The sequence below is a fragment of the Chelon labrosus genome (genome assembly GCF_963514085.1).
Source record: "Chelon labrosus genome assembly, chromosome: 4".
Classification (NCBI taxonomy): domain Eukaryota; kingdom Metazoa; phylum Chordata; class Actinopteri; order Mugiliformes; family Mugilidae; genus Chelon; species Chelon labrosus.
Genome location: NC_140340.1, coordinates 5959646 through 5984606, shown reverse-complemented (window position 1 = coordinate 5984606; position 24961 = coordinate 5959646). Strand labels below are relative to the sequence as shown.

The 24961-nt window shown below is 43.0% G+C and overlaps 2 protein-coding genes across 2 annotated transcripts; one reads left to right on the top strand and one right to left on the bottom strand.

Annotated features, from left to right (window-relative positions):
* Window positions 1–5638: 5638 nt before the first annotated feature.
* smarcc2 (SWI/SNF related BAF chromatin remodeling complex subunit C2) lies at window positions 5639–18276 on the top strand. Its single transcript, XM_084542224.1, has 26 exons — window positions 5639–6136; window positions 6799–6918; window positions 7015–7100; window positions 8848–8929; window positions 9393–9485; window positions 9656–9725; window positions 9818–9887; window positions 10021–10096; window positions 10858–11102; window positions 11187–11311; window positions 11399–11452; window positions 11579–11616; window positions 11692–11822; window positions 11909–11980; window positions 12102–12215; window positions 12288–12441; window positions 12528–12644; window positions 12755–12817; window positions 12914–13172; window positions 13530–13691; window positions 13787–13848; window positions 13929–14049; window positions 14137–14300; window positions 14381–14515; window positions 14602–14965; window positions 15627–18276. Exons 1-26 carry the CDS (start codon window positions 6026–6028, stop codon window positions 15689–15691), a joined length of 3153 nt encoding a protein of 1050 aa, XP_084398350.1. The 5' UTR covers window positions 5639–6025; the 3' UTR covers window positions 15692–18276.
* Window positions 18277–19268: 992 nt separating this feature from the next.
* myl6 (myosin, light chain 6, alkali, smooth muscle and non-muscle) lies at window positions 19269–24261 on the bottom strand. Its single transcript, XM_084542717.1, has 6 exons — window positions 24187–24261; window positions 23864–23891; window positions 22167–22310; window positions 21475–21648; window positions 21274–21351; window positions 19269–19645 (listed from the first exon to the last, which is right to left on the bottom strand). Exons 1-6 carry the CDS (start codon window positions 24187–24189, stop codon window positions 19617–19619), a joined length of 456 nt encoding a protein of 151 aa, XP_084398843.1. The 5' UTR covers window positions 24190–24261; the 3' UTR covers window positions 19269–19616.
* Between the last annotated feature and the right edge of the window lie 700 nt (window positions 24262–24961).

Genomic DNA, 24961 nt, shown 5'->3' with positions numbered 1-24961 from the left:
CAGAAACCAATGTAAACAAAAGTGATTAAAAGACGCGACACATACCTCTCCCTCATGAGGATTGTACGAAAGGGGAGAGGCTAGAATATATAGGGGCTACCACAGAAGAAGAAATATCCGAGGAGGGGGCTCTGAACCTAAAATGACTAATTACTTATACAACAGATTTTGTGTATTTATAATAAGATGTTCATGTCTGACCCTGTTACACATAGTCAACATTAGTAAAGGGTTATAAAAGCCGTCATGGAGCGTTTCCTCATAGTGTTGCGCTTGCAGGTTCGCGTGAAAAGCAAAATAAATTGTTGTGTAATGAATTTATTTTAAAAAAAAAAAAGAAAAAAGACAGAGCTGGAGAGGTTCAAACCTTCTGGCCAATCAGAGCATGAAATCTGAACACATTTTCCCCAATCTCTTTCCTAAAGCGTGAAACCCGTTTGCTAGATTTTACTGTGAATGTACGCCCACGTGAGGATTTCTTTTGAAGCGCAAGTGACGGTTGTTGATGTTTTACTGCCATAATGCCACACCCATAGGTTATCTGTGCCTTATATTATCAATTTATTTTCATTTACTTATGCATGAGGTGATTGTTGAATCTGATCCATGTGCTACAGGCAGCAAACTGATATGGGTTTTCCCCGTTTCCAACAAGGGGAAGTCCATGGAAACATACTCACTTTATATAAAATGCAGGTGCCAACTGCAGACAGTGACTGTGAATCTTTGTATGTAACTGGATGTAACTCACTCCTCCTGTAAATAAAACGCCCACAGAACTGAGAGCGAGATCAAATCTGTACGGTGGGAACGGACGACAGACGCATGACACTGTGTGACTCAAGTTCTGCATCTACGGAAATTATTTAAAAAAAAAAAAAAAAGTTGATGTAACGACATTTAATTTAATTTCTTTTCTTCATATTATGAAACATATCAAAATTCCTTTGAACACACCTACAGTAGTTTTAGTACCACACCAGAAGAGAGCTTCACATTGGCCTAGTAATGTATTTTAAATGTGTGGCAGAGACTTTATTGCCCCAACAAGTGGCGCAGATGTTTAAAGCTGGGTAGCATGACTGTACCCAGCTCATCTTTGGATGTGAACTATTCTGATGATGTAAATGAGAAACCATTCTGTATATTGTACCCAGACACCCCACCTCACCCCGAGTGGCTTTACCTAACCTCTCTGCCATGCTGCATCCTACTGTGTGTGTGTCTTCTGACGCCGTTTCCTTCGTTCGCGAGCAGTACGGATTCATCGCTGTCACTGTACTTTGCAAGCCGAGTTGTGTGTATTTGTCATGTGTGAAATTGGCATAGATTTTCCTCTCCCCTTGAATACGATGAAATACAATAAAGATGAAGATTCAGGACTATTTTTTGCCGTCACCATATGAAACCAGTGCTTTCTTCGTTCATTTCTAATCTGTCCCAGTGCGTTACATAAAGATTAAGAAGCATAAATTATTGTTTATTTCAATTAGCCACGTTCAGATATCGAGTCAAATCCTTCAAGTGTGGCCTCGAACAACGTCAAACTCTGTGGCCGGTCTTGCTCCACTAATAAAGAACAATGCAGCTTACACTTTAGTACGTTTTAATGCAATACAATTCAAATGTTTAGCCGTTATATCTACTTCTGTGAGGCCAATAATGTTAATTTTTTGGCATAGTTAATAGGGTCAAAATTAATGATTTTCCATCAATATACGTATATGGTGTCATACTGGAAATAGTGTTCCCCTTCCTTAATATAAAATTTAAATTCATTAATAAACAATGAGTGCAAAGGTGAACATTAGAAACCTATAAAAGGTTTGTATTTGATTGTGCAAGTGTAAAATCAGACCTTTTTGTATTAAACTGCTACAGATTCTGCATCTGAACACGACAAAGCAAAGGTAAGACTAGTCCAACAGACAGCAAAGCAAAGAGTGCCACAGAAGCAAAACAATACATGTTTTTTTTTTTTAATGATTTCACAAGGCTTTTATGTCTATGACTGAGAGCTCCAGAAAAACAAGGTAAAGTAAAACTGTAAAATGAAACACTTACCGAAGCACAATAAGCCAAGGCTAGACGCTTGATTATGCAAAGGATCGTACACAATCACACTGTCTTGCAAAATAAGACTCAAAATATTTGATGACCTGGTGTGGCCTTTTCTAGAAAAGTTTCTTTCAAGCTGTTGGGATGCTGATGGGGCTGCATTTTAAGAGTCAGTAATTCTTTACTTTCCATGATACCTCAACGGGACTTGTTCTTTAGCACTAATGAGACGGTCTGCAACCACGCTGCAACAACTCAAAAAATGTCTATTAAGGTCGATGCTTTGGGGCATGTAAACACAGGTACGTGTCATTTTAATCAGCGTCCATGTACACTGATCAGCCACAATATTATGACCACTGACAGGAGAAGTAAATAACATTGACCATCTTGTGACAATACAATGTTCTGCTGGGAAACTTTTGGACCTGGCATTCATTCATGTGGATGTTACTTAGACATGTAGCACCCACCTAGACCAGACCAGACACCCCCACCCCATAGCAATGACACTCCTTGATGGCAGCAGCCATCCCCAGCAGGATGAAGCCTGACACAGGCACACACACAAAAACACTTCAGGAACAACGAAAAAAAAACATGAAGAACAGCACAAGGTGTTGACCTGGCCTCCAAATTCACTAGATCCCAAAGTGATCAAGTATCTGTGGGATAATCCACAGAGGACCCTGACCTCAACCCATAGGACCCATGTTATCATGGGTCCTATGGGTTACAATAACTTTGTTGTGAAAGTCTATAATTTGAGTCTGGTCGTCCTGGACATGACGGCATACATTATCCTCACACTGCCTGTAGATGTAGTGTAGATTTTAAGAAGTGGAGCCTATGTGTCATTTTAAAACTAAAAAATTTAATTTTAAATAAAGGTCCGGCTACCTATATTCAACTTCAGAAGAAAACTAAAACTACAGAGACAAAACATTATTGAAACACCCGAGATATGTCAGAATTACAGCTACGGCAGCTAGTTTGAAGGTATAGCATTGTACGACTTGTTTCTGCACCCGCTGCTGCTGCTGCACCCGCTGCTGCTGCTGCTCGTACCTTCTGCAAAGCCACCCAGTGAAAATGAAACACTGAAACATGAAGGGAGTTCTCACCTCCTGGAATAAAAACAAGAAGATGGATCTTTAATTAAAGGTGAGAGGTAATACTATTCTGGATGAGAAGGTTCTTGCTGAATCTCTTGCAGATGAGAGGTTTGGGAGGGGTTGGTGGGGTTGTATCTCAGCGGGAGATACAACCCCCTCCCATATCGCCTCCCGCCCCCCCACCGCCACCTCCGAGTCCCAGCGCTCCCTCCTCGCAGATTCCAGCGTTAAGTTAATTGGACAGGGAGAGAGGGCTGAGGAGGGAAGCGTTCAGCCCCATTAGCAATCCCCCTGTGGAAGGCTGAGCTGAGAGGATCACAGACTCACAAATAGGAGGATTAAAATAATCAATAGGCTTCACTCTCTCTCCTTCAGCACAGACGGATGATTCACACACACACACACACACACACACACACATTACACAGATATGCACACACACGCGCTCATGAGCAAATACAAACACACGGAGAGTCCAAGGAATACTAGTTCAAGGAGCGATACTCTTCCCAGTGTTGTCTCTGGACTTTCACAAATTAGTCTGGGTCATGTAAGATTCACACACTCGTACAGACACACACACAAACCTGTTAATGAAGGTTAATTTCAGCCTCTGACAAAATGAGGGCCGGTAAAAAGGTCAGACACATGATAACACTCATGACATATCTATATTTTGCTCAGTTATTTCTCCACTTTCAAATGTGCTAGAAATTACATTTTTTTGCTTTAATATACAGTATAGACTATAATATAAAATATGATGTAGGGTTGAAGTCATTATGTTTAATTTTCTTTAATCTGTAAATTAATAGATTTTTTTGTACACTGTTGTCAGTAAAATTGGAATAAAATATATGTTTTTTACCTCTTCTCATGAAATTGCACCAATGGGTCAGAAAACAAAATTACTCCAACTTTATTGGCAACGTCTTTAATTCAACTTTAACTTTCAGATTCTGATCTTTTCATGCTCCTCTTGTTCTTTTACTTCTCAGATTGTTGAGTCCTGTTCTCCACGTTAAATGTACATTAGACGATAGCCTCTGCCATTTGCGTTAAAAGGAATCCTTCATGATGGCCAGTGTTGACTGCTCATTACGACTTTAGTCCCTCACTCGGTGCCTGTGTTTGTCAGCAGCCTGGAGAGGGGAAAATTTGTTTAATTTGGCCAGAAATTACCTCCTCAGACCAAAGATTAAATATTAACAAGACCATCGGTCCTGCTGTCACAAACTGACTCTCCTGAATCCATCAGTGTCCAATAAAAGGTGATACTGCGTAAACTGTTAAGTCAGGTACAAGTGAGCGATAGCAAGTCGAGTAGGCAGTGCATACAACGTGACTGGTTATTAAATACGTTATTAAAAGCTCACTTTTGGTAAATACAACATGTGCTCAGTGGGAATCACAAACCAGATTTCCTGCTTCCTTTTTGCAAGTGTCACTTAAACAGGGTTCTGCTGCAGGGGTCATTTAATCACTGAGGATTAAATCACTAACTCTGAATCAGTTTTTAATTGACACAACAATTAAAATTTGATTGCTATAATTTTTTTTTCCAGCTCAAAACTGAAATGTGCAGGTAAGTTCTTTACTTTGGTGATTTTATGTTTTGCCTCCTGGTGTAGACTTTTTCTAATTTGGTGGTATAATCAGTCTCTCAATCACTTGGGGCAGATATATAAAGTAAAAGGCACGTCATGCTCAGTGTGAAGCAGGAAGCGCTTTGTAGTGTATGGACCTGTTGATTATGAAAATATTTTTGAGTGTGTAAAGACAGAGATGGGTTTGACCAGTGATTAAATCTAACAAACTCATAACAGGGCAAATATTTTACAGCGTTAAAACCTATTTTAATTCAGGGGGCCACATGCAGCCCAATTTGATAGCGTATATTAACCTATAATTGACGACAACTGCAAATGTTTCCGTTTGTTTTAGTGCAAATAAGTACATTATGGAAATGTTTACATTTAATGAACTGCACTATTACAAAACATTTCTTTAGGGCAATTTCTGTGTAGTTCTAGGTCTCAGTGTTGTGTTATGTCCACAACTCTTACTAAAACTGTGTGAAACCAAGGAATAGCAAATTCATCGCACGGGCCAGATTAGACGCTCCGGTGAGCCGCTTTTGGCCCACGGGCCTTATGTTTGAGACCTGTGGCATATACTACACACAGCCTGGTATATACTGTACTTACAAATGCACCATAAGTCATTGTGATGCAAAGATGGAAAGTAGCCAAATACGATATATAAATATTTCTACTTTACCAGCAATTTCCTCTCAGGTTAAAATACTGTAAATGTGTATATATACACAAGCTACCCCCTCTAAGTTTACAGTCTATATTTTATTATATTTTTCTCATTTTACATTTACACTTATATTGTTTACATAGTTTGTGATGTACAATTATTATTTTAACGTAGGACTTTTTTACTACTGGCAGCAGGTACAAAAATACATTTCACTGTGCATTGTACTATGTATAACTGTGCATGTGACAAATAAAACCTTATTTTATCTAAAATTACAGTGGATAAACGGTTAATATCAGCTGCTTTAACTATATTAAAGTACTGATTTAATGATGATGGTCTAATGCTTACAGGAGCCATTCTGCATGTTGAGTAGTTTTCTTTTGCCCCTAAATAAATAGTGTGAACAGCTCACCTGGTGCAGGTGCTTTAAGGTCGGTGTCGCATTGTGGATTAAAACATTATCTACACCACTCTGCCCCCTGCTGTACGCTCCTTGTCATTACAGCCGCTGTGCTGAGCAGCAGTTACACGCTGTGGCCGCTGGGGGGCAGGCGACGTCGACTAGTTGTCTGCAGGCAAAGATGGCGGTGCGGAAGAAAGACGGCGGCCCGAATGTAAAATATTTCGAAGCGTCTGATACCGTTTCACAGTTTGATAATGTCCGCGTCTGGCTGGGAAAGAATTACAAAAAGGTACCGAGCGCATGTTTTCTAATCATACACAGCGGAGCGTGAGATTTTTCACCCCGAAATGTGGGCACTTACCTATTGGGCAGAGGCAGTGACAAAGAGAGGAGGGAGGGTGCTGCTCAGCGTCCAGCTGTTTGATTCACTCGAGCTGGGATACAAAAGGATGCTGAGCCAACAGCTGCACCAGATGCAGACGCTAATGGCGGCGTCCCTGTACGTTATCGTAGCTACACCGACCCGACAGCAGCCCGCAGTCTGACCAGAGAGGATGTATTTTCGGCTAAGGGTGACTTTAGCCGGCCGGCCAGCTAGGCTAGCTAGTTAGCTCCTCGGCTAACGGTGAGGCAGCTCAGATCCAGATGTTGGCTCAGTGGCGCGCCGCGCTGACTGAAGCTGTGGCCGGTTTTAAATGATACTGAGCAGTGAACTAGTATTTATTAGTGTTGGTTTAATGAAATATACAATTTTATGTATATATATATAAATAAATAAATATATATATAAAATACCACACCAATAAAAATGATGAAACGGGCGATATTTATAAATCCACCCCCTCCTCACATGTTTCTGTATGGCGCTGTATCACGTTCTGTGTGTGATAAAACTTAAAGTGAGCTGAAACTTCCGGTCTTTAACACAGCTCTCTGTGTTCTCCTCTCAAGTACATCCAGGCTGAGCCCCCCACCAACAAGTCTCTGTCCAGCCTGGTGGTCCAGCTGCTGCAGTTCCAGGAGGAGGTGTTCGGTCGACATGTCAGCAACCCTCCGCTCACCAAGCTGCCGGTACCTCTCCTCTTTTGTCCCCCTCTGTCTCTCTAACACATTTTAACTGCACCGACGCACACCTGAACATCTGCTTTGCTTGTTTTACACCTGCAGATGAAATGTTTCCTGGACTTCAAGTCAGGGGGGGCTCTCTGCCACATCCTGGCTGCTGCCTACAAGTTCAAGAGCGACCAAGGATGGTAAGACTTTCTTTCTAGCTGACTTTCTAGGACAGGGGTGTCAAACTCATTTTAGTTCAGGGGGGCCTCATACAGCCCCGTTTGATCTCAAGCCTGCCGGGTTCGTAACATTAGAGCATAATAACGACAGCTCCAACTGTTTCCCTCCGTTTTAATTGAAAGGATGGTGCAAAAGTACATTATGAAAATGTTTAGATTGCTGTTTAGTTCTGGATGTCGTGCTCCGTCCGCTACTCTTACTAAAACAGTGGATAAATTAGGAATAGCAGTTACTGTTGTAGCACTCTGTTCTCTTATTTTACAGGAGGGTGGGTAACACACCTCAAAACTATTGAGCATGGGAAGTGACTGAATGACTGTCCACTAAAGTATTAAATTTGGGATGTGTGTGTAACAGCATTTAAAATGTATGACTCTTTCTAGGGTGCAGAGAGACCTGGTTAGTTTCATAGCCTCCCATGCATTAACAAAACCACTGTAGCCCCTTAGTTCCCTACTTGTCATCAGGAAACACATCATCACAAAGGTACTTCTAGAAGGACACAGTGTTCACAGTTCACAGTGTCTCAACTGTACTCACAGTTCCTGCGTCTGTCCTGTCACAGTTACAGTCCACTGTGGTGAAGAAACACGTCCTCAGGCTCCGTCCACGTTCATAAGCATCCAGTAGGTTCTCAGCAGTTTGGTGCAGTCCCAAACACAAGTCTCTCATGCTGCTAGCACTAAGAGCTAACTAGCAGCAGTCCACAGTGTGGTCACAGTTTAGCATCAATTAAGTAGAATTCCCGACGGAAAAAGGCTCCCACTGAGCGTCCAGTCTCTCCAGCAAACAAATACACTAAGTCGTGAAGGAAGGCAAGTAACTAAATCACACTAACTTAAAATACTTTGGCTTATTGAACTAAGTTTTAGCAGTGACTTTCTTTCTCTCCTCTCAGTCCCACCCACCTGGAAACCCGGTAGGTTAACTCGAACATCACTAACTGGCTAATCAAACAGATTGACACCTGTCTGTACCATTTACAACACAAGACTATGGTGCGTTCAGGAACCATGTTGAACGTAGAACATCCCAAACACTGAATGAACCTTCCTAAATTCCTGTAATTTCTGCATTTTGCACTTTGTGGTTTTAGCCCGCGGGCCGTATGTTTGACACCCTTGTTCTAGGATTTTAGGATGGAGTGTTGATAATCATACAGATATATACACCGATCAGCCACAACATTATGACCACTGACGGGAGAAGTGAATAACATTGACCATCTTGTGACAATTCAGTGTCCTCCTGGGAAACTTTTAGACCTGGCATTCATTCATGTGCATGTTACTTAGACATGTAGCACCCACCTAGACCAGACCAGGCATCCCAACCCCATAGCAATGACACTCCTTGATGGCAGCAGCCATCACCAGCAGGATGCAGCCTGACACACGCACACACACAAAAACGCTTTAGGAACAACTAAAAAAAAATAAAAGTGTTGACCTGGCCTCCAAATTCACTGATCAAGTATCTGTGGGATGATCCACAGAGGCCCCTCCCCTCAAAGTCCCCCACTAACAACATTCTGTTGCCAGATACCACAGGACACCCTCAGAAGGCCCATGTCCATTCTCTGATGAGTCACAACGGTCATAATGTTATGCCTGATCGGTGTAAATAAAGAATCTAAAGTCACGGTGCTCAGTTGGATTTTGGCTATGTTGCCGTTTCATGTGTAACTCCAGTCTAATTTCCTGGTAGGCGCAGGTTTGACTTCCAGAATCCTTCGAGGATGGACCGAAACGTGGAGATGTTCATGACAATTGAGAAGTCCTTAGTGCAGGTGTGTTTATGTCAGAGCTTTTATCTCTTTCTGTTAATTAAATTCATTGATTTTATTGTTCTAAAAAAAAAAAAAACAGCTTCTTTTAAGGGAGGAATTGCAGAAGCCGGTTTTTGTTGCACTTTCCTGCTGCAGGCTCCAGCTCTAAATGACCGCAAAGAAAACACCGTGCTTGAGAGGTGACATGTCTCCTCTGGTTACATCATATTTGCGAAGCGTCTTCGAATCGGGCAGCTTGAGCTTTACACGTTGAAATAATTAAGAGCACCGAGTCATGTGACCACCAGTAATCCTCCTTAATCAGCCCTGCAATTTTACAAGATCATCCAAATCTCTTCTGAGGGCAGAGTTCTTACTTAAGTCCTTTAATGGAGATCACAGAAAATAAACTGTATATACTTATACACACATTTCCTAAAACTTGCAAATGTATTAGTTTAATTAACTCTTACATTTCTTGCAGAACAACTGCCTGACTAGACCTGTCATCTACCTGAGTGCTGACATTGAGCCTAAACTGCTCGGGAAACTGAAAGACATCATCAAAAGACATCAGGTGTGTTTTATTGTTAATGTTTAGTCAATTTATTTCAGAATGTTCGACAGAAATGTTACTCCAAGTATTTTTTTAACCCATGTTTTTGCATTTTCTTGTATTGTTCACACTGAAGTTAAGATAAAAAAGTTATTTTCCAGAGCATTTATCATTTTTATCATCTGCCACAGGGCTCAGTGACCGAGGACAAGGCCTCCAGCTCCCATGTTGTTGTGCCTATTCCTACCAGTCTGGAGGAAGGTGAGCTCTTGCCTCGTCCTGCACAGTATATGTCATGAATTCTGTTGCACGAGCCAGATCTGTGCTAACACCGAGAAATGTTTTTGCTCCAGAGGAATGGGTGCGTCCTGTGATGAAGCGAGACAAGCAAGTGCTTCTCCACTGGGGATATTTTCCTGACAGGTGTGTGTCCTCAGACGTGAACTCCATTCAGCTAGAAACCGTTTCCTCGTCTCATCTGGTTTCTCTAAATTGCTGCATTTTTACAAGCTCGACCTTGCCTTGACCTTTCACCTCTCTCCTCTCACTGTTTTAGTTATGACACCTGGATCCCAGCCAGTGAGATTGAGGCGGCAGTGGAGGATCCTCCCAGCCCTGAAAAGCCCAGGAAGGTATTTGTGGTTCCTCCCTTCAGTCATCCATTTCACTTTTTAAAAAAATCTCTGTGTATATGAGTGTTTTTTTTCTTCACATACTCTCTAAGCTTAATTAAACATATTCCACATTGTTCAGCTACATCTTACTTATATAGTTTCTTGTATATTGTTTATTCTAGCCCTGTTTATTCTAGGGATACCACCTTTATGTGTTTACTGTGTAGTGGTAAACCAGCTGAAAAGTGGTTTTGGAAACCTTAATCCTGAATAAGATGTAAAATAAAGCTTAATAAAGGAGTCTGTAATGATTTAAGTTAATTCCACCTTTTCCACATGTCTCACGGGAGTGTGCATACCGAGCTGGTAGCTCACTTGCTGGACATTGTTTCTCCTTTTGTATATTTTCTCTCTGCCCTGTCACTTGGCTGAACCATAAATTCGGAGCAGTGTCAGTGTTTCTTGTTGTATATTCAGAGCGTTGCTCGCTCAAGGCATTTGCTGCTCTCTTGGACATCATAGAAAGAACAATGAGTCATTCAGATATTTGAAGTTGTGCTCACACACTAATCAACAATGTGGTTGTTATTCTGTGCTGTCTCCCCTACAAGAAATAGTCTTTTTGTACTTTATGTGCAGTTAACATACTTTAGATTTTCGTTTCTTTGAACACAAATCATTAACAACATCTATTAAACCAAACTAAATATCCTTGCATTTCTCTGACCTGGTTGTCATGCTGCTTAATGAAAACATTATCTGGTCGTTTCTTTCAACAGGTTCATGCAAAGTGGATTCTGGACCTGGACCAGTATAATGAGTGGATGAACGAGGAAGACTACGAGGTGGGAGAGGGCTGCCCGAAGAGGAAGAGGATCTCAGCCAAGACCCTGACGGATGAGGTGACCACGCCCGACGAGCGGAGGGACAAGAAACCCGGCAGCGCCAAGAAGAGGAAGCGCTCGCCGTCGCCCTCCCCCACCCCTCCGCCTCAAGAGAGCAAGAAGAAGAACACCAAGAAAGGGTGATGCCGTACTCCACCGATATAAACTCTGTTTGTTAAAGAGTCGACGAAACCTGTTAAACATCTTTGTGTGTGTGCTGACAGGCCGACGACCCCGTACACCAAGTCTAAGCGAGGCCAGAGGGAGGAGGAACAGGAGGATCTGTCCAAGGACTTGGATGAAGCGTCACCTGTTCCCGCGTCTGAAGAGGGAAACCCAGCAAAGACAAGTCAGCGGCAAAATATTATAAAATAAACATGACACGGTGTTATTAGCAGTACAGACTGACATCATACTGAAACATGTCTCCCTGCAGATAACACAAAGAAGGACTCTGATTCAACCCCGGTCAAAGGAGGCACAGATATGGGTGAGTTCCTTAAAACTTTTGGTCCAGTTGCGTCTCCAGCTACATCACCACTTGTGACCACTGCCAACGACATTGATTTGTTACTAGTGTGCGTTCACTTACCCTCCTTTTGTGTGTCTTGAACAGACGAGCAGGAGGATGAGTCCATGGAAACGACAGGAAAGGTAAGAAGTGCTCAAACACATAACTGTTGTTGATTCTGTGCATCGGCCTAAATGTGTGTGTGTGTGTTAAAACAGGAAGAGGAGGAAGGTTCTCCGAGTGTGAAGGGAGAACCAGTGAAAGGCTCAGACCTGCACGAGGACAACGTGACGGAGCAAACCCACCACATCATCATACCGAGCTACGCCGCCTGGTTCGACTACAACAGGCAAGAATAAAGCTAATTCAGCCCTTTTGGCAGCAGCCTAATTGTCACTGTATTTATTAAATTCAAAATAATTCTATTCCCTCCAGCGTTCACGCCATCGAGCGCAGAGCCCTGCCAGAGTTTTTCAACGGGAAGAACAAATCCAAAACTCCAGAGATGTGAGTATCGGACAACATTACAACATTTATTATGTGCCAGATACTCTTTAAAGAAATCACACATGCTACAACAATAAGTGTTGTAATCTCAGCTTTCTATACACCTTTTTTTTTCTTCCAGTTATCTGGCATACAGGAACTTCATGATCGACACCTACCGACTGAACCCTCAGGAGTACCTGACCTCCACCGCCTGCCGCAGGAACCTGGCGGGGGATGTGTGCGCAATCATGAGGTAGGTGGAGGACGAATGTGAATAAAACTTATTTTAGTCAGGAATATACTCAGTGTGCTTCTTCTCCCACAGAGTCCACGCCTTTCTGGAGCAGTGGGGGCTTATCAATTACCAGGTGGACTCTGAGAGCCGGCCTACCCCCATGGGGCCACCGCCCACCTCCCACTTCCATGTTTTGGCCGACACCCCATCCAGCCTGGTGCCCCTGCAGCCCAAGACATCTCAGGTGCTTACACACTCGAATACAAACGAATAGACGCACAGATTCTCAGTTATTTAACATTTTGTTCCTCTGTCACTGCGGCCCTGCAGACCCCTGCCACGCAGCAGATGATACCGTTCCCAGATAAAGTGAAGGACAAGCCGGCAGACCTGCAGAACTTTGGGCTGCGGACTGACATGTACAGCAAGAAGACTGTCTCTGTAAAGGTAAAAAAGTCCAAGAGGGTGGATGACAGTATCATTCTTTTGCAGCAACTTACAATGACTTAATATAAATGGCCATATTAACAAAGAGATGGTGACGTTTTTGTGTGCAGAGCAAGAGCGCAGCAAGCTCCATGAGGGAGTGGACAGAGCAAGAGACACTACTACTACTTGAGGTACAGTTAGCCTTTAAAACCATCATGAATTAGCCGTATTAATACCACACTAGGATGTAACAACACAAGCTAAACGTAGCTCTCACTTCCCCTCAGGGCTTGGAGATGTACAAAGATGACTGGAACAAGGTGTCTGAACATGTGGGCAGCCGTACACAGGATGAGTGCATCCTGCACTTCTTGCGGTTGCCCATTGAAGACCCGTACCTAGAGGACACCTCCTCAACCCTGGGCCCACTGGCCTACCAGCCGATACCTTTCAGCCAAGCAGGAAACCCTGTCATGAGCACCGTGGCCTTCCTCGCCTCCGTCGTCGACCCGCGCGTGGCCTCGGCCGCTGCCAAATCTGCTCTCGGTGAGACGTAATCCATTGTGAAACTATCGTTTACGGGCCACCTGAAAATTTGCTGCACTGTTTCAGATCGATGTGAAGTCTGTAAATGAGTAGGGAAGCAAATTGTAAGTAAATCAGCTCAGGGAGTGTTAATCAATACCTAATTAATGTGTTTCTGTCATTACACAACATTTTAAATCTTTGTTCCTATTGAAAAAGGTTTTATTTACAGAATAAAAATTCACCAGCCGCCTAAATGATATTGCAACAACTTAGTGCATTCCCTAGTTCCCTAGTTTGAGCAGTTTACCTTCTTTATGTGAGCCAGTGATTCATGTTTTCTGCTCCACATTAACGACAACGCTTTATCTCTCTCAGAGGAATTTTCACGTATGAAGGAGGAGGTTCCTGCAGCGCTTGTTGAGGCCCATGTGCGGCGGGTGGAGGAAGCAGCGAGGGTCAGCGGTCGACAGGACCCTCTGTATGGGCTGGAGGGTAGTGGCATCGCAGGCACTGGCCTAGAGGAAGGAGAAAGGCCAGGTAGGATAAACACACATACGAATAATGTGCATAATCACTTCAGAGATAAGTTTGTCCAGAGAAAGAATAAATAAAATGTTCTGTCGCCTCTACAGAGGAAAGCAGTGATGAAAGTAAGAGTGACAGCCAATCATGTGAGGAGAAGAGAGAAGCCAAGGTATGATACATCTTCACTATTATAATAAAATACATGTATTGTTTGAGGCTCATTGTGCTGTGGTTCATTTTCTCACACAGGACAGCAAAGATGGAGCAACTGAGGAAGAGGAGAAGCAGACAGAGAATGGGAAGAAGGAAGAAGAGAGAGGAAGAGAAGCTGATGGAGAAAGGGAGGCGGACAAAACGGAGTCTGAGATGGGTATGATAGGTTTTGTCCTCGAGAAATAAGAAATATAAACTTTGGGTCGAAGATGGACAAAAAACAAAAGCTCTTTTCTTCTCATAGGCGACGGTGAGAAGGAGAAGGATGGAAAAGAGGGAACAGAGGAGGGACAAAGAGAAGGGGACAGTGAGGCAGAAAGGAAGGCAAATGTGGAACGTGATGTCGGAGAGGGCAACCTGGCCACTGCTGCTGCCTCCGCTCTAGCGGCTGCTGCTGTCAAAGCCAAGGTAAAAAATAATTATATCGTGGCGTTTCCTTGGTGTCATTAACGGTTTTATCTAAGATTTTGCTTCTCGTTTCCTAACAGCATCTCGCTGCAGTGGAAGAGAGGAAGATCAAATCTCTGGTGGCCCTCCTGGTCGAGACTCAGATGAAGAAGCTCGAGATCAAACTGCGGCACTTTGAAGAACTGGAAACCATCATGGACAGAGAGCGGGAGGCTGTGAGTGAAGGCAGCACACAGCGTAATTATATTAAAGGAGGTGTGCATATTTGAAATCATTTCATTTTTTTTGTCTGTGTGTGCAGTTGGAGTACCAGCGTCAGCAGCTGCTGGCTGACCGTCAGTCCTTCCACATGGAGCAGCTGAAATACGCTGAAATGAGGGCTCGCCAGCAGCACTTCCAGCAGATCCAGCACCAGCAGCACAGCCAGGCCGGTGGGCCTCACGCCAACCAGGCCACACCAGGGCCGCAACCCCAAGGTTTGGCCGCAACTCAGCAAGCCCCCAGCACACCAGCGCCTCAGCCGGCCCCAAGCCCCGCACCACCAGCCTCTTCGACCCCAGCTCCAGAGTCCCAGCCACCTACAGGCGCTCACACCTCCCCTCCTTGCCCACCAGGCCAGGCCCCGCCTCCTCACTCCAGCTCAAGCACTACGCCTGTACTCCATGGTGAGTTGAAGAAATGACAAAAGGCAGATTTTTGCTGTTTAGTGCTCGCAATTCATTTATTTATTTATACCTATCATACGTATTACTAGTGGTGACCAGACTGAATGTTACATTTCTTGACAGCAAACTTAAGATAACATCACAAATCACAGACGAATCAGAATTGAATGAGTCTTGTAATATAATCTCAGAATCTATTTGTCAACATATTGTTAGCTGTGGAATTTTACAACAAATGTCACATATTTGTGTCATTAATTATGAATTTCAGAAGCAATTAAATAAAAGCCAAGCAGGTCAGAGAAGTGTTAAATGAGTGTTGTTCTCATAGAGTGAGATGCGCTGACATACTAGTACACAGTGATTCAAGTATGTCTCAGTATACAAACTGACAGTCTTAGACATTAAATGGGTAAATCAGCAGCCCTTTGATTTGACTTGCTGTCTCTAACCAGGCCTCAGCCTCAGCTGTGTGGTGTGCCACAGGGTACTGCTCTAGGTCCTCTCTTATTTGCCTTGTTTTCCTCCCCTTTTTGCTATTATTTCCTCGATTTAGCAAATCATCCCTGAATCGTTTACTGGTGATCCAGAAAGCAACTGCTAATAAGATTCACGGTTGTTCCTTCTAACACTGTTTTTCCTCTTGTTTCGCCCCTCACAGAGCCTAGTGCCCCTCTTCCCGGGGAGACGCTCCACCCCTCAGCCCCGGTCCCTCCCCCACAATGAGAGAAAAACAAATTGCTTGAAAATCTGAACGACTCTGACCACTTTGAATCCTGCCTGTATCATATGAAAATGAAGAAGTCATCAACCCGAAGGAAGAGAACAAATTTTTAATTTTTTTTTTCCCAACAGGACAATTGATGTGAAAAAAAACAAACAAAAAACAAAACAAACAACATCTTAATCGATCCGTCTCTACGTTGACTATCTGTTGAAAAAGAATTCCTTTTCAGAAAATGGATTTATTTTTTATTTTTTATCCTGTTTGGTCGACTGGACAGCAACATCTCACTTCATGGTTTTAATCATTGACACCGAAGATCTGGTAAACTTAGACGGTCTTACCAACATGCTGGCACTCAAGGAGAAGAAGAGAAAAGACTCATCTTGTGTTTTCAGTGTTTTGGAAATTGTTGCATTTATTTTCTTGCAACAGTTTGTTACAGCTTGTGAAGAGGTCTTCATGAGCTCTCCATGAGCCCCCCTCCCCCCCTTATACTGTAGGTACTAATTCAATTATATGTAAGGAGGAAAAAAAAAAAGCACTTTTAATATGTTTCCCTAGGTCTCATTGAAAGACTTGAAGCATCCATGAAATTGAACTTCAGCACTTATATCGTCCTTTTGTTGTCTTAAATGCTTTTGCTATGATTGGGAAATGTTCCGCTTTGTTTTTACTTGTGTTAACATGGACATATGGTCACTCCACGGGATTTGGCCTGAAGGTCACATGTCTAAAGCCAATGAAAAGTCTTTAACGAATGAAAACGATTTGAATCAAATAGCCAGTTTGAAATTACGTTGACTGATAGACGGTTTAGATGGTTGGACAATGCAGACGCTAACGCCGTAGCCTGACGTGCACCTCCCCAGATTGGTCCGCTTGGTAGTAGCGTGTTTCCGCGTTAGTATTTCCGGCTGCTTCTCAATCTCCGCAATTTTGAAATTGATTGTTTTGGATCAATAAAGATGGAACACGTCTAGGGAAAGTTAACTGAAGAGATACAAACATTTGTGTGACTTGTCTTTGGCAAAATTTCAGCGAAAGTTTCAGTCGCAGGAAAGTGAAGCAGGAAGTAGAAACAAAAATTAACCCGACTGGCAAAAAAGACACAGCGCCGACTAGTGTTTGGGTGGTGGTGTTACAGAGCGAGCCAGACTGACGAGCGCACAAGTATAAATGGCTCGCACTGACGTAAGGTTACGTGCGTAAGCTACGTGCGTAGGTTACAGCGTCTTTGTCCCGCAGTACCTTAAATGAGCCTTTAGTTTGGATGCAGTTTGGGAAGAAGTACTGTAAACTGGATTTGTCTGTTACAAACACACCCTTTTGACTTTTGTCATAATAATAATAATACGGGAACGATTCAAAAAGTACTGACAGCTTGAGGTCCTGAAAAGACCTCCTTTTAAATATCTTGTTATATTTCCAACACATTTCAATAGCACTTAGAGGAAAACATGTCAGTGTTGAGCTTTTTTTTATTATAATTATTATTTTTTTGGATGAGCTCAAAGCATCCAAGCTGTAGTTCTGTGAGGAATGTAGTTATGTTCGAGGAAAAAAAAAAAAAAAAAAAGGAAAGTCTGGGAATAATACTGTAAGTCTATGAACGACCACATATATGTGTTTATTCTCTCCGAATCTATCAGTGTTGATTGCTAAACCAAAATGTTTTTTTATAGTCATGCTTATCTCACATTTATTCCGTGAGTTTTATTATTATTATGGTTGCCTGGGAACTTAAGAGGATTTTCAACATTTCAAATTAAAGCTGGAGGAAATGTGTTAACGCTGTCAAAGACGAAGGGAGCACCTTAAACAGCTGACAACGGAGAATTGTGTCCTTAATATCTGCAACAATATCCTCACTTTTTATCCTATCGATTTTTATATTTTTTACTGTCCATTTTTCCATCTTCTTTCTTTGGATATGTCGACATTGTAACGCTGTATTATTATTATTATTATTACCTTTGTAGCCTATATTTACCCTCTCCACCGACGACGACGTGTGTGATTCGGACAGGTCTGCTGGATCTGCCCGAGGTGTGACTGTGAGCATATGTGAACGCATGCCGTTACGACCCGTAAACCATAATACCGATCAGTTTTATTTTCAGTGCCATCTGTCGTGTGTTCACCGAGTTTGAAGAATTTCAACAAAAAAAAAAAGAAAAGGAAAAAAAAAAGGATCATGATCACGTCATGAGATATAATCCAGTCAGATGGTGAAACTTTAATGTACCGTCAAGCCAGTATTGCAGTCCTCACCGCAGCTGTGAGCATCAATGGACTTCTTCTTTTATCCGTGTTATTATTACATTTGTGTGGATTTTGTGATATGAAATAAGTGTCTGTTCAGTTTCTGTATGTTTTTCACTATGCTGAAGGTAGCAGCAATCGATTAATATCCAGTAGAAATCATTTTCCTCACCGCATCATCACATTAGTGCTGACAGTTACTCTGGCAGTTTGTATTAATAAGAAGAAGAATTAAGAAAATGAATAAATAAATTTTAAAAAAATGTCAAAACAAAACAGGTTTTAATTACAAAAATGTTTGGGGGAAAAAATAAAAGATGTGAAGAGGAGTCATTGTGTGGAGTTATTTGTTGGTGAAAGTTTACATGGAGTTGCTCTTAAGTTACAGTTCAGACGCTCAGGTATTAGAAATAACACCAGTGATGGCAGGGCTGACAAAGCTACAGCAGTGACAATGAGATCAGCTTAAAAGACTGTAGTACAGCCCCCTCCTGGCAAAACAGCAACTCCAGTAGTGTAATACACTGATCAGCCACAACATTAAAACCACTGACAGGAGAAGTAAATAACATCAACCATCTTGTGGCAATTCAGTGTTCTGCTGGGAAACTTCTGGACCTGGCATTCATTCATGTGGATGCTACTTAGACATGTAGCACCCACCTAGACCAGACCAGGCACCCCCACCCCATAGCAATGACACTCCTTGATGGCAGCAGCCATCCCCAGCAGGATGCAGCCTGACACAGACACACACACAAAAACACTTTAGGAACAACTCATGAAGAACAGCACAAGGTGTTGACCTGGCCTCCAAATTCACTAGATCCCAAACTGATCAAGTATCTGTAGGATGATTCACAGAGGCCCCTCCCCTCAAAGGCCCCCCCACTAACAACATCCTGTTGCCAGACACCACAGGACACCCTCAGAAGGCACATGTCCATTCTCTGATGAGTCACAACTGTTAGGAAGGTGGTCATAATGTTATGCCTGATCGGTGTAGTTTACATTCACGTGGTACAGGATCATAAAAATTAAAACATCATCTGTGTCTACATATTTCACATTCAGTATTATCTGTTTTTCTATTATTTCCCCTTGTATAATGGCAGTTGTCTAATATTTTTCTATTCACTACCATTTTACAATTTATTCAAAATTTTGTTTATTATTTATTTGTTTAGTCTAATATTCTCTAATAATCATATGAGTTACGGCTGTTATAATTCTTATAAAATTAAAATAATTTAACATATTAATATAACGTGTTGTAATGTGATGGAATAAGTGTAATTATTACAATAACCCGTTAAGAAATATTCAACAACAGACTCAAAGGTGATGCTTTTTATTTAATACTTTTATGTCATGTAACATTATCATTATCCATCGAAAAGAAAAAGCGCTGATGACAACAAGACTGATGAAGACGACAGAGGGGAAATCTTCACGGGAATAATACGACTGATTGTGCCTGCGTGGTTGGGTAACGAGACGGAGGAGTCTCTTCACATTAGACAGAAAAGGCACATTAAATAAAAAAAAAAAAAACAGTAACATTACAGACTTGTTGGAGGTAGGATGTGATGGATGGAAGGGCAAGAAGAAAGAACCTCATTAAGGAATAAAATTAAAGCTGGAAGTGTGTTTCTGGAATCCTCAACCGCTCATCACCACTCGGACGAGCTCTGTGAGAAGAGATGGAGAAACACAACGTTAAGTGTGACGCCTGTCGGGTAAGTAGAAGAAGAAAGTCAAAGATACAGCGTCTGTCAGCCGGGACAGGAGCACCTTCATGACATATACATGAAGGTGTAACATGGACACAGGGCAGACAGCACTTCTTCTTCTACAAGTACTACTAGTACTCGAAGTCACTGGGGAAACATGCAGTGATGATATTCAAGAGAAAAAGCCCACATGCTGTCAAATTAAAGGTCAGAGAACACCACCGATGGTTAGCACTGATGCTTCACATCAAGAAGGTCCCGGGTTCTAATCCATGGGTCGACTGGTTCCTTTCTGTGTGGAGTTTGCATGTTCTCCCTGTGTCTGCGTGGGTTCTCTCCAGGTACTCCAGCTTCCTCCCACCGTCCAAAGACATGCTGGTTAGGTTCATTGGTGATTCTAAATTGGCCGTAGGTGTGAGTGTGAATGATTGTCTGTCTCTCTGTGTTAGCCCTGAGATAGACTGGAGACCTGTCCAGGGTGGACCCCACCTCTCGCCTAACGCACAGCTGGGATAGGCTCCCCCCTAACCGACCGTCCAGAGGACAAGCGGTTACAGAACAGAACCAATTCTCAGACACCGCAGAAAAACCTTCAGCCAACTTTACGTGTGACGACTCTCTGTCTGTCAGGACCTGTACATGGTCTCATCCCAGCACTGAGGCGGGACGTCAACACGGAGGAGGGCTTTCAGAGGTTGCGGTTGTGTTTATTGTGTACAAACAACACTCAATCGCGTTGGGTGCCGCTTATGCTCCGGAAAATATCTGCCGGGCCAGTCAAAAGGTTTGAATTTGTTGCAACACAATGGCTCCGATTGGTCGTATCAGTATCCAGTTGCATGAAGAGGTATTTTTACCTGTACTGGTTGAAACAAAACGCATAATGAAATCTATAGGGCGTGTTACTAGAGAATGGAGTCTGCCTACACCAGGCTAGATGTTCTCAAAAATGAAGTAAGTGATCTGATCTACTCAATGACCCCCATGTTTTCTTTATGCCTTTGCACTTCCTAATTCAACAGTTTCCTAGCAGCGGTTCTCTCACGACTTACAGCTGATGCTCCCACTTGAATGCCAAGCATTAAAAGCGTACACAGCATCCAGTGTCGTGACCACAGGTTCACAAGTTCCAGTCGGAGGCAGCAAAAAAATAACACAAAGACTCCTGTTGTTTCACGGGTCTGGTTTTGGTCAAACTCATTTTAGTTCAGGGGGCCACATTCAGCCCAATCTGATCTCAAGGGGGCCAGACCAGTAATGTTATAGCAGAATAACCTCTAAATAACAACAACTCCAAATGTTTCCCTTTGTTTTAGTGCAATGAATGGTCAATTTTATGAACAACCTAAAATTTCTTAAGGAAAATAAGTACAATTTCAGCATCTTGTTGGAGTCTACACTTTAGTTGTGTTATGTCTGCAACACTTATGTAAACAGTGCGACCCCTAGTGGACAAATTATACATAGCAGTTACTTTTATTGAAACATCGCAGTTAATGTCTTCTAAGTCATTGTCGCAGTTTTCAAATTCATCCCGCGGGACGGATTGGACCCTCTGATGGTCCCCATGCCATAGAGTGATTTACCTTCATAGTTAATGCATCCGTTAGTGTCTTCATGTCCCGCTAAAAGAGTCTCCACCTCTTCTTCTGTCATTTTTTCACCTGGAACATAAAGAAAAAAAAATAAAAAATGTTCACCCACACAAGAGACAGCAGCTTTATTCATGAAGCCATGAAAACAGGTCAGCTCCGACTGTCTGATAAACGCCAGCGACCAACTCTTACCTAGAGTGGTGAGGACATGACGCAGCTCTGCTCCCATCACCGTCCCGTTTCCCTCCTTGTCAAAGACACGCAGGCCTTCGACGATATCTTCAAACGAGCCCTGGTCCTTGTTTTTAGCGATGGCCTGGAGCATGGGCAGGAACTGCTCAAAATCCAGCAGCTTGTGGTTCATCTCTGCGGGAGCCCAGTGGGAACAGAAGAGTGAAGTCTGTTGTGATCGCGGTTTTATCGCACAGTCTTCCAAAAATGTGAAAACACACGGCCAGCATGCTTGCACAGACTTTAGACCTTCTCTTCATTCCCAGTCTTACAATAACAAAGCTCATCCAAGGTCTATTTATTAAGTTTAGTATTTCCAGGACAGTTTGTACACAGCAGATATACGTTACTGTTTACAGATGCACACACTTCTTCAAGAGTCTTGTATGTTTTGGTTCAGGTGTGATCCCTCTTCATCTAAAGTATATTTACACTGCCAGCAACCACACAGGAGGGTACTGCTAGCTGTTAACATTAGATGCACATCTCAAATGGGGAGGACTTTATAGAGTGATGCTGATCTCCTTAACTTCTAACGAAGGAAGCACATATACTAATATTCTGAGGCTGTCATTATGAATCACATCGGCTCTTAACCATGCAGTGGTCTGAGATCGTCTATTACAGTTGCGACCGGTGAATCACAGGCTTACCTTCTAACTTGGGGTTTCCCAGGACTTTGAGCACTTCGGCATTGACCGGGTTCTGTCCCAGGGCCCGCATCACATCCCCGCACTGGCTGTAGGTGATCTTGCCCTCGCCCGTCCGGTCAAACAAGAGGAAGGCCTCCTTGAACTCTGACAGGGAGACAACAGCGACCTGTCAGCTGCACAGCACATACGGTTGATACAGGAGGTGACACAAAAAGAAGCCTTCATGGCAGCAGTAAACACTCTGAGCTCTGGATCATGGGGAGACTAATCTCTTTGAACAAACTTGATTAGCAGATTTGCCTCGAGTTATTTTGACGGTAAAGACATAGTCACGGCCGCATGGCGGGAGCAGATCCCAACACCAGTGCTTTGGTTTCATGATAACAAATCAGAACAATGTAATGGGAAATGCTGTATCACACATACACTGCTTATAATCATGATCGTCTTTAAACTATGTAGAACTCAGACATCCTTATTTTACTGCCTTGGGTCCAGGTCCCAGTTATCTCTGTAAAGTGGAGCAGCAATGTGAACAATGATCTGACTATAAGCAGACAGGGGGTACAAAGCACAACCATTTTGTGAACTCATTGCTCATCTGCCACTCTCAATGCTTGATGCTTTGTCTGCGCTGGGAGCAGATCTGCCGATGCCGAGTTAAACACACAGAAAGACCAGAGTGTTCTGATTTCTTGTCTCTTAAACAGAGATTTCCACTTCAAACCCAAAAACAAATCAGCCGCACCGCTAAAAATGTCCGTATATGAAAGCCACAAAGTCCTGGACTGAGCTGCAGAGAGCCAATGCCAACAAACATCAGGCACCACCCCCCCAGATCCATGACCTTCCAAACGGAGAGCAGTAAGGCTCCCAAGGCAAAGAGAGCTAACAACCCCCCCCCCCCCCCCCTTCTTGTGAGTATCTCTGGCCTGGAGTGGTGTGTTTCCTGTGGAGCTCTACACTACATCTGTTGTCGTGGTCTCATCAGCCTGCCCAGTCTTCATGGAATCCTGCAGTTATCCACTCCTACCTGAATGAACAGTTCTCCAACCTGCCTATGATTCCTTTTACATTTTCAAACTGTCATGTAACATCATCAGTTTGTATCATAAGATTCCACATGTACACTTTAGTCAGATATGTGTATCTATGACAGATGTATGTTTATCTTGCTGTTCTCTTCTCTCTTTCTTCTGTCTGTACCCGGCTGGCCTTAGGCAGATGGGTCCCCCCATATGAACTGGGTTCTGCTCAAGGTTTCTTCCTGTTCAGGCTTGCTCTGGGGGTTTCAGGCCGGGTTTTTGTAAAGCGTCTTGAGACGATTTGTATTGCTATTGACGCTATATAAATAAAATTGAATTGAATTGTTGTGTTTTTTCAGTCAGCATGCAAACACACGAGCATGCTTTACCACCTTGCAGGTTAGTATAAAACTCAGGTGTCACTCATGATGGATTCAGAGATGCAGGGAACTTCATACAGGTGGAAGATGTTTTGTTTAGTTCACTCCATCCATTCATTCATTCATTCATTCATTCATTTACCTGCAGGGATCCAGTGGTTTGCAGGGATAATAACCGTGGAGCTACAGGGTCAGAATCCACACAGCTATTTGATGATGTGCCGATGCCTCTTATAATAATAAAACACATTTAAACGAGGCTTTTACCGATTAGATGTGAACAACAACTCACCCATGATCTGGTCCTCCGAGAAGTCAGACTGGTGGAGGAGGGAGGCCGGTGGAGTTAGTCAGACGGAGAAGCCAAAGAAACAAGAAATAGGTATGATTTAAAAAACAAAACAAAAAAAAAACAAAAAACGCTTCGTTAAGGTTAATCTGCTCAGACTGAAGCTGGCCTGAGTGAAGCAGACTAATCCCATGGATGCGCAGCTAGCGTTAGCTTGACGCTACCTGCGACGAGGTGTTTGCAAATTCTCCCCTTTCAAGAAGACTGAATTTTAAATAATAATTAAAAGTAGATATTGTGATAAATCCGCCTGAATTGTGACCTACCATATCTGTTGTTGGTGTTTAGAGGACAGACAGCCGAGGGTGTTGGATGATCTTCTCTGAGTCCTGAGGACACCACCACCACCACCATCAGCAGCAGCAGCTAGCTATCTGCATCTAGGCACGCCCCCTTTGATGATGTCACATCTGATTGTAGCCCCAACAGCCAATCACAGGCTTCCATTTCACCAGCTGCGTTTCTGTCATTTTTTTTTCCACGGGTGCAGCAGCTTCAGGGCTCAAAATAACGCGCACACCTCCTCTGTAGTTTCATTAAACAGCCCTCCAGTCACAGTATTATATCAGACAGTTACACAATAACACAACTACTGCATGACTACAATAATAACTGTTATTATTTCAGTCCAGTCCAGGATAATTTAGATCTTTATCAGGGACCAGAGGCGTGTATCATCTTCAACCTATAAATCTATTGACTGAATATGTACATTTCATGCTGAACACCACCAAAGGTGAGCGCTGAAGTTTCTGGTTTCTAATCCGTCAGCTGACTGGTTCCTTTCTGTGTGGAGTTTCCATGTTCTCCCTGCGTCTGCGTGGGTTCTCTCCAGGTTCTCCAGCTTCCTCCCACCGTCCAAAGACATGCTGGTTAGGTTCATTGGTGATTCTAAATTGGCCGTAGGTGTGAGTGTGAATGGTCGTCTGTCTCTCTGTGACAGCCCTGTGATATGAACCTAACCAGCATGTCTTTGGACGGCGGGAGGAAGCCGGAGTACCCGGAGAGAACCCACGCAGACACAGGGAGAACATGCAAACT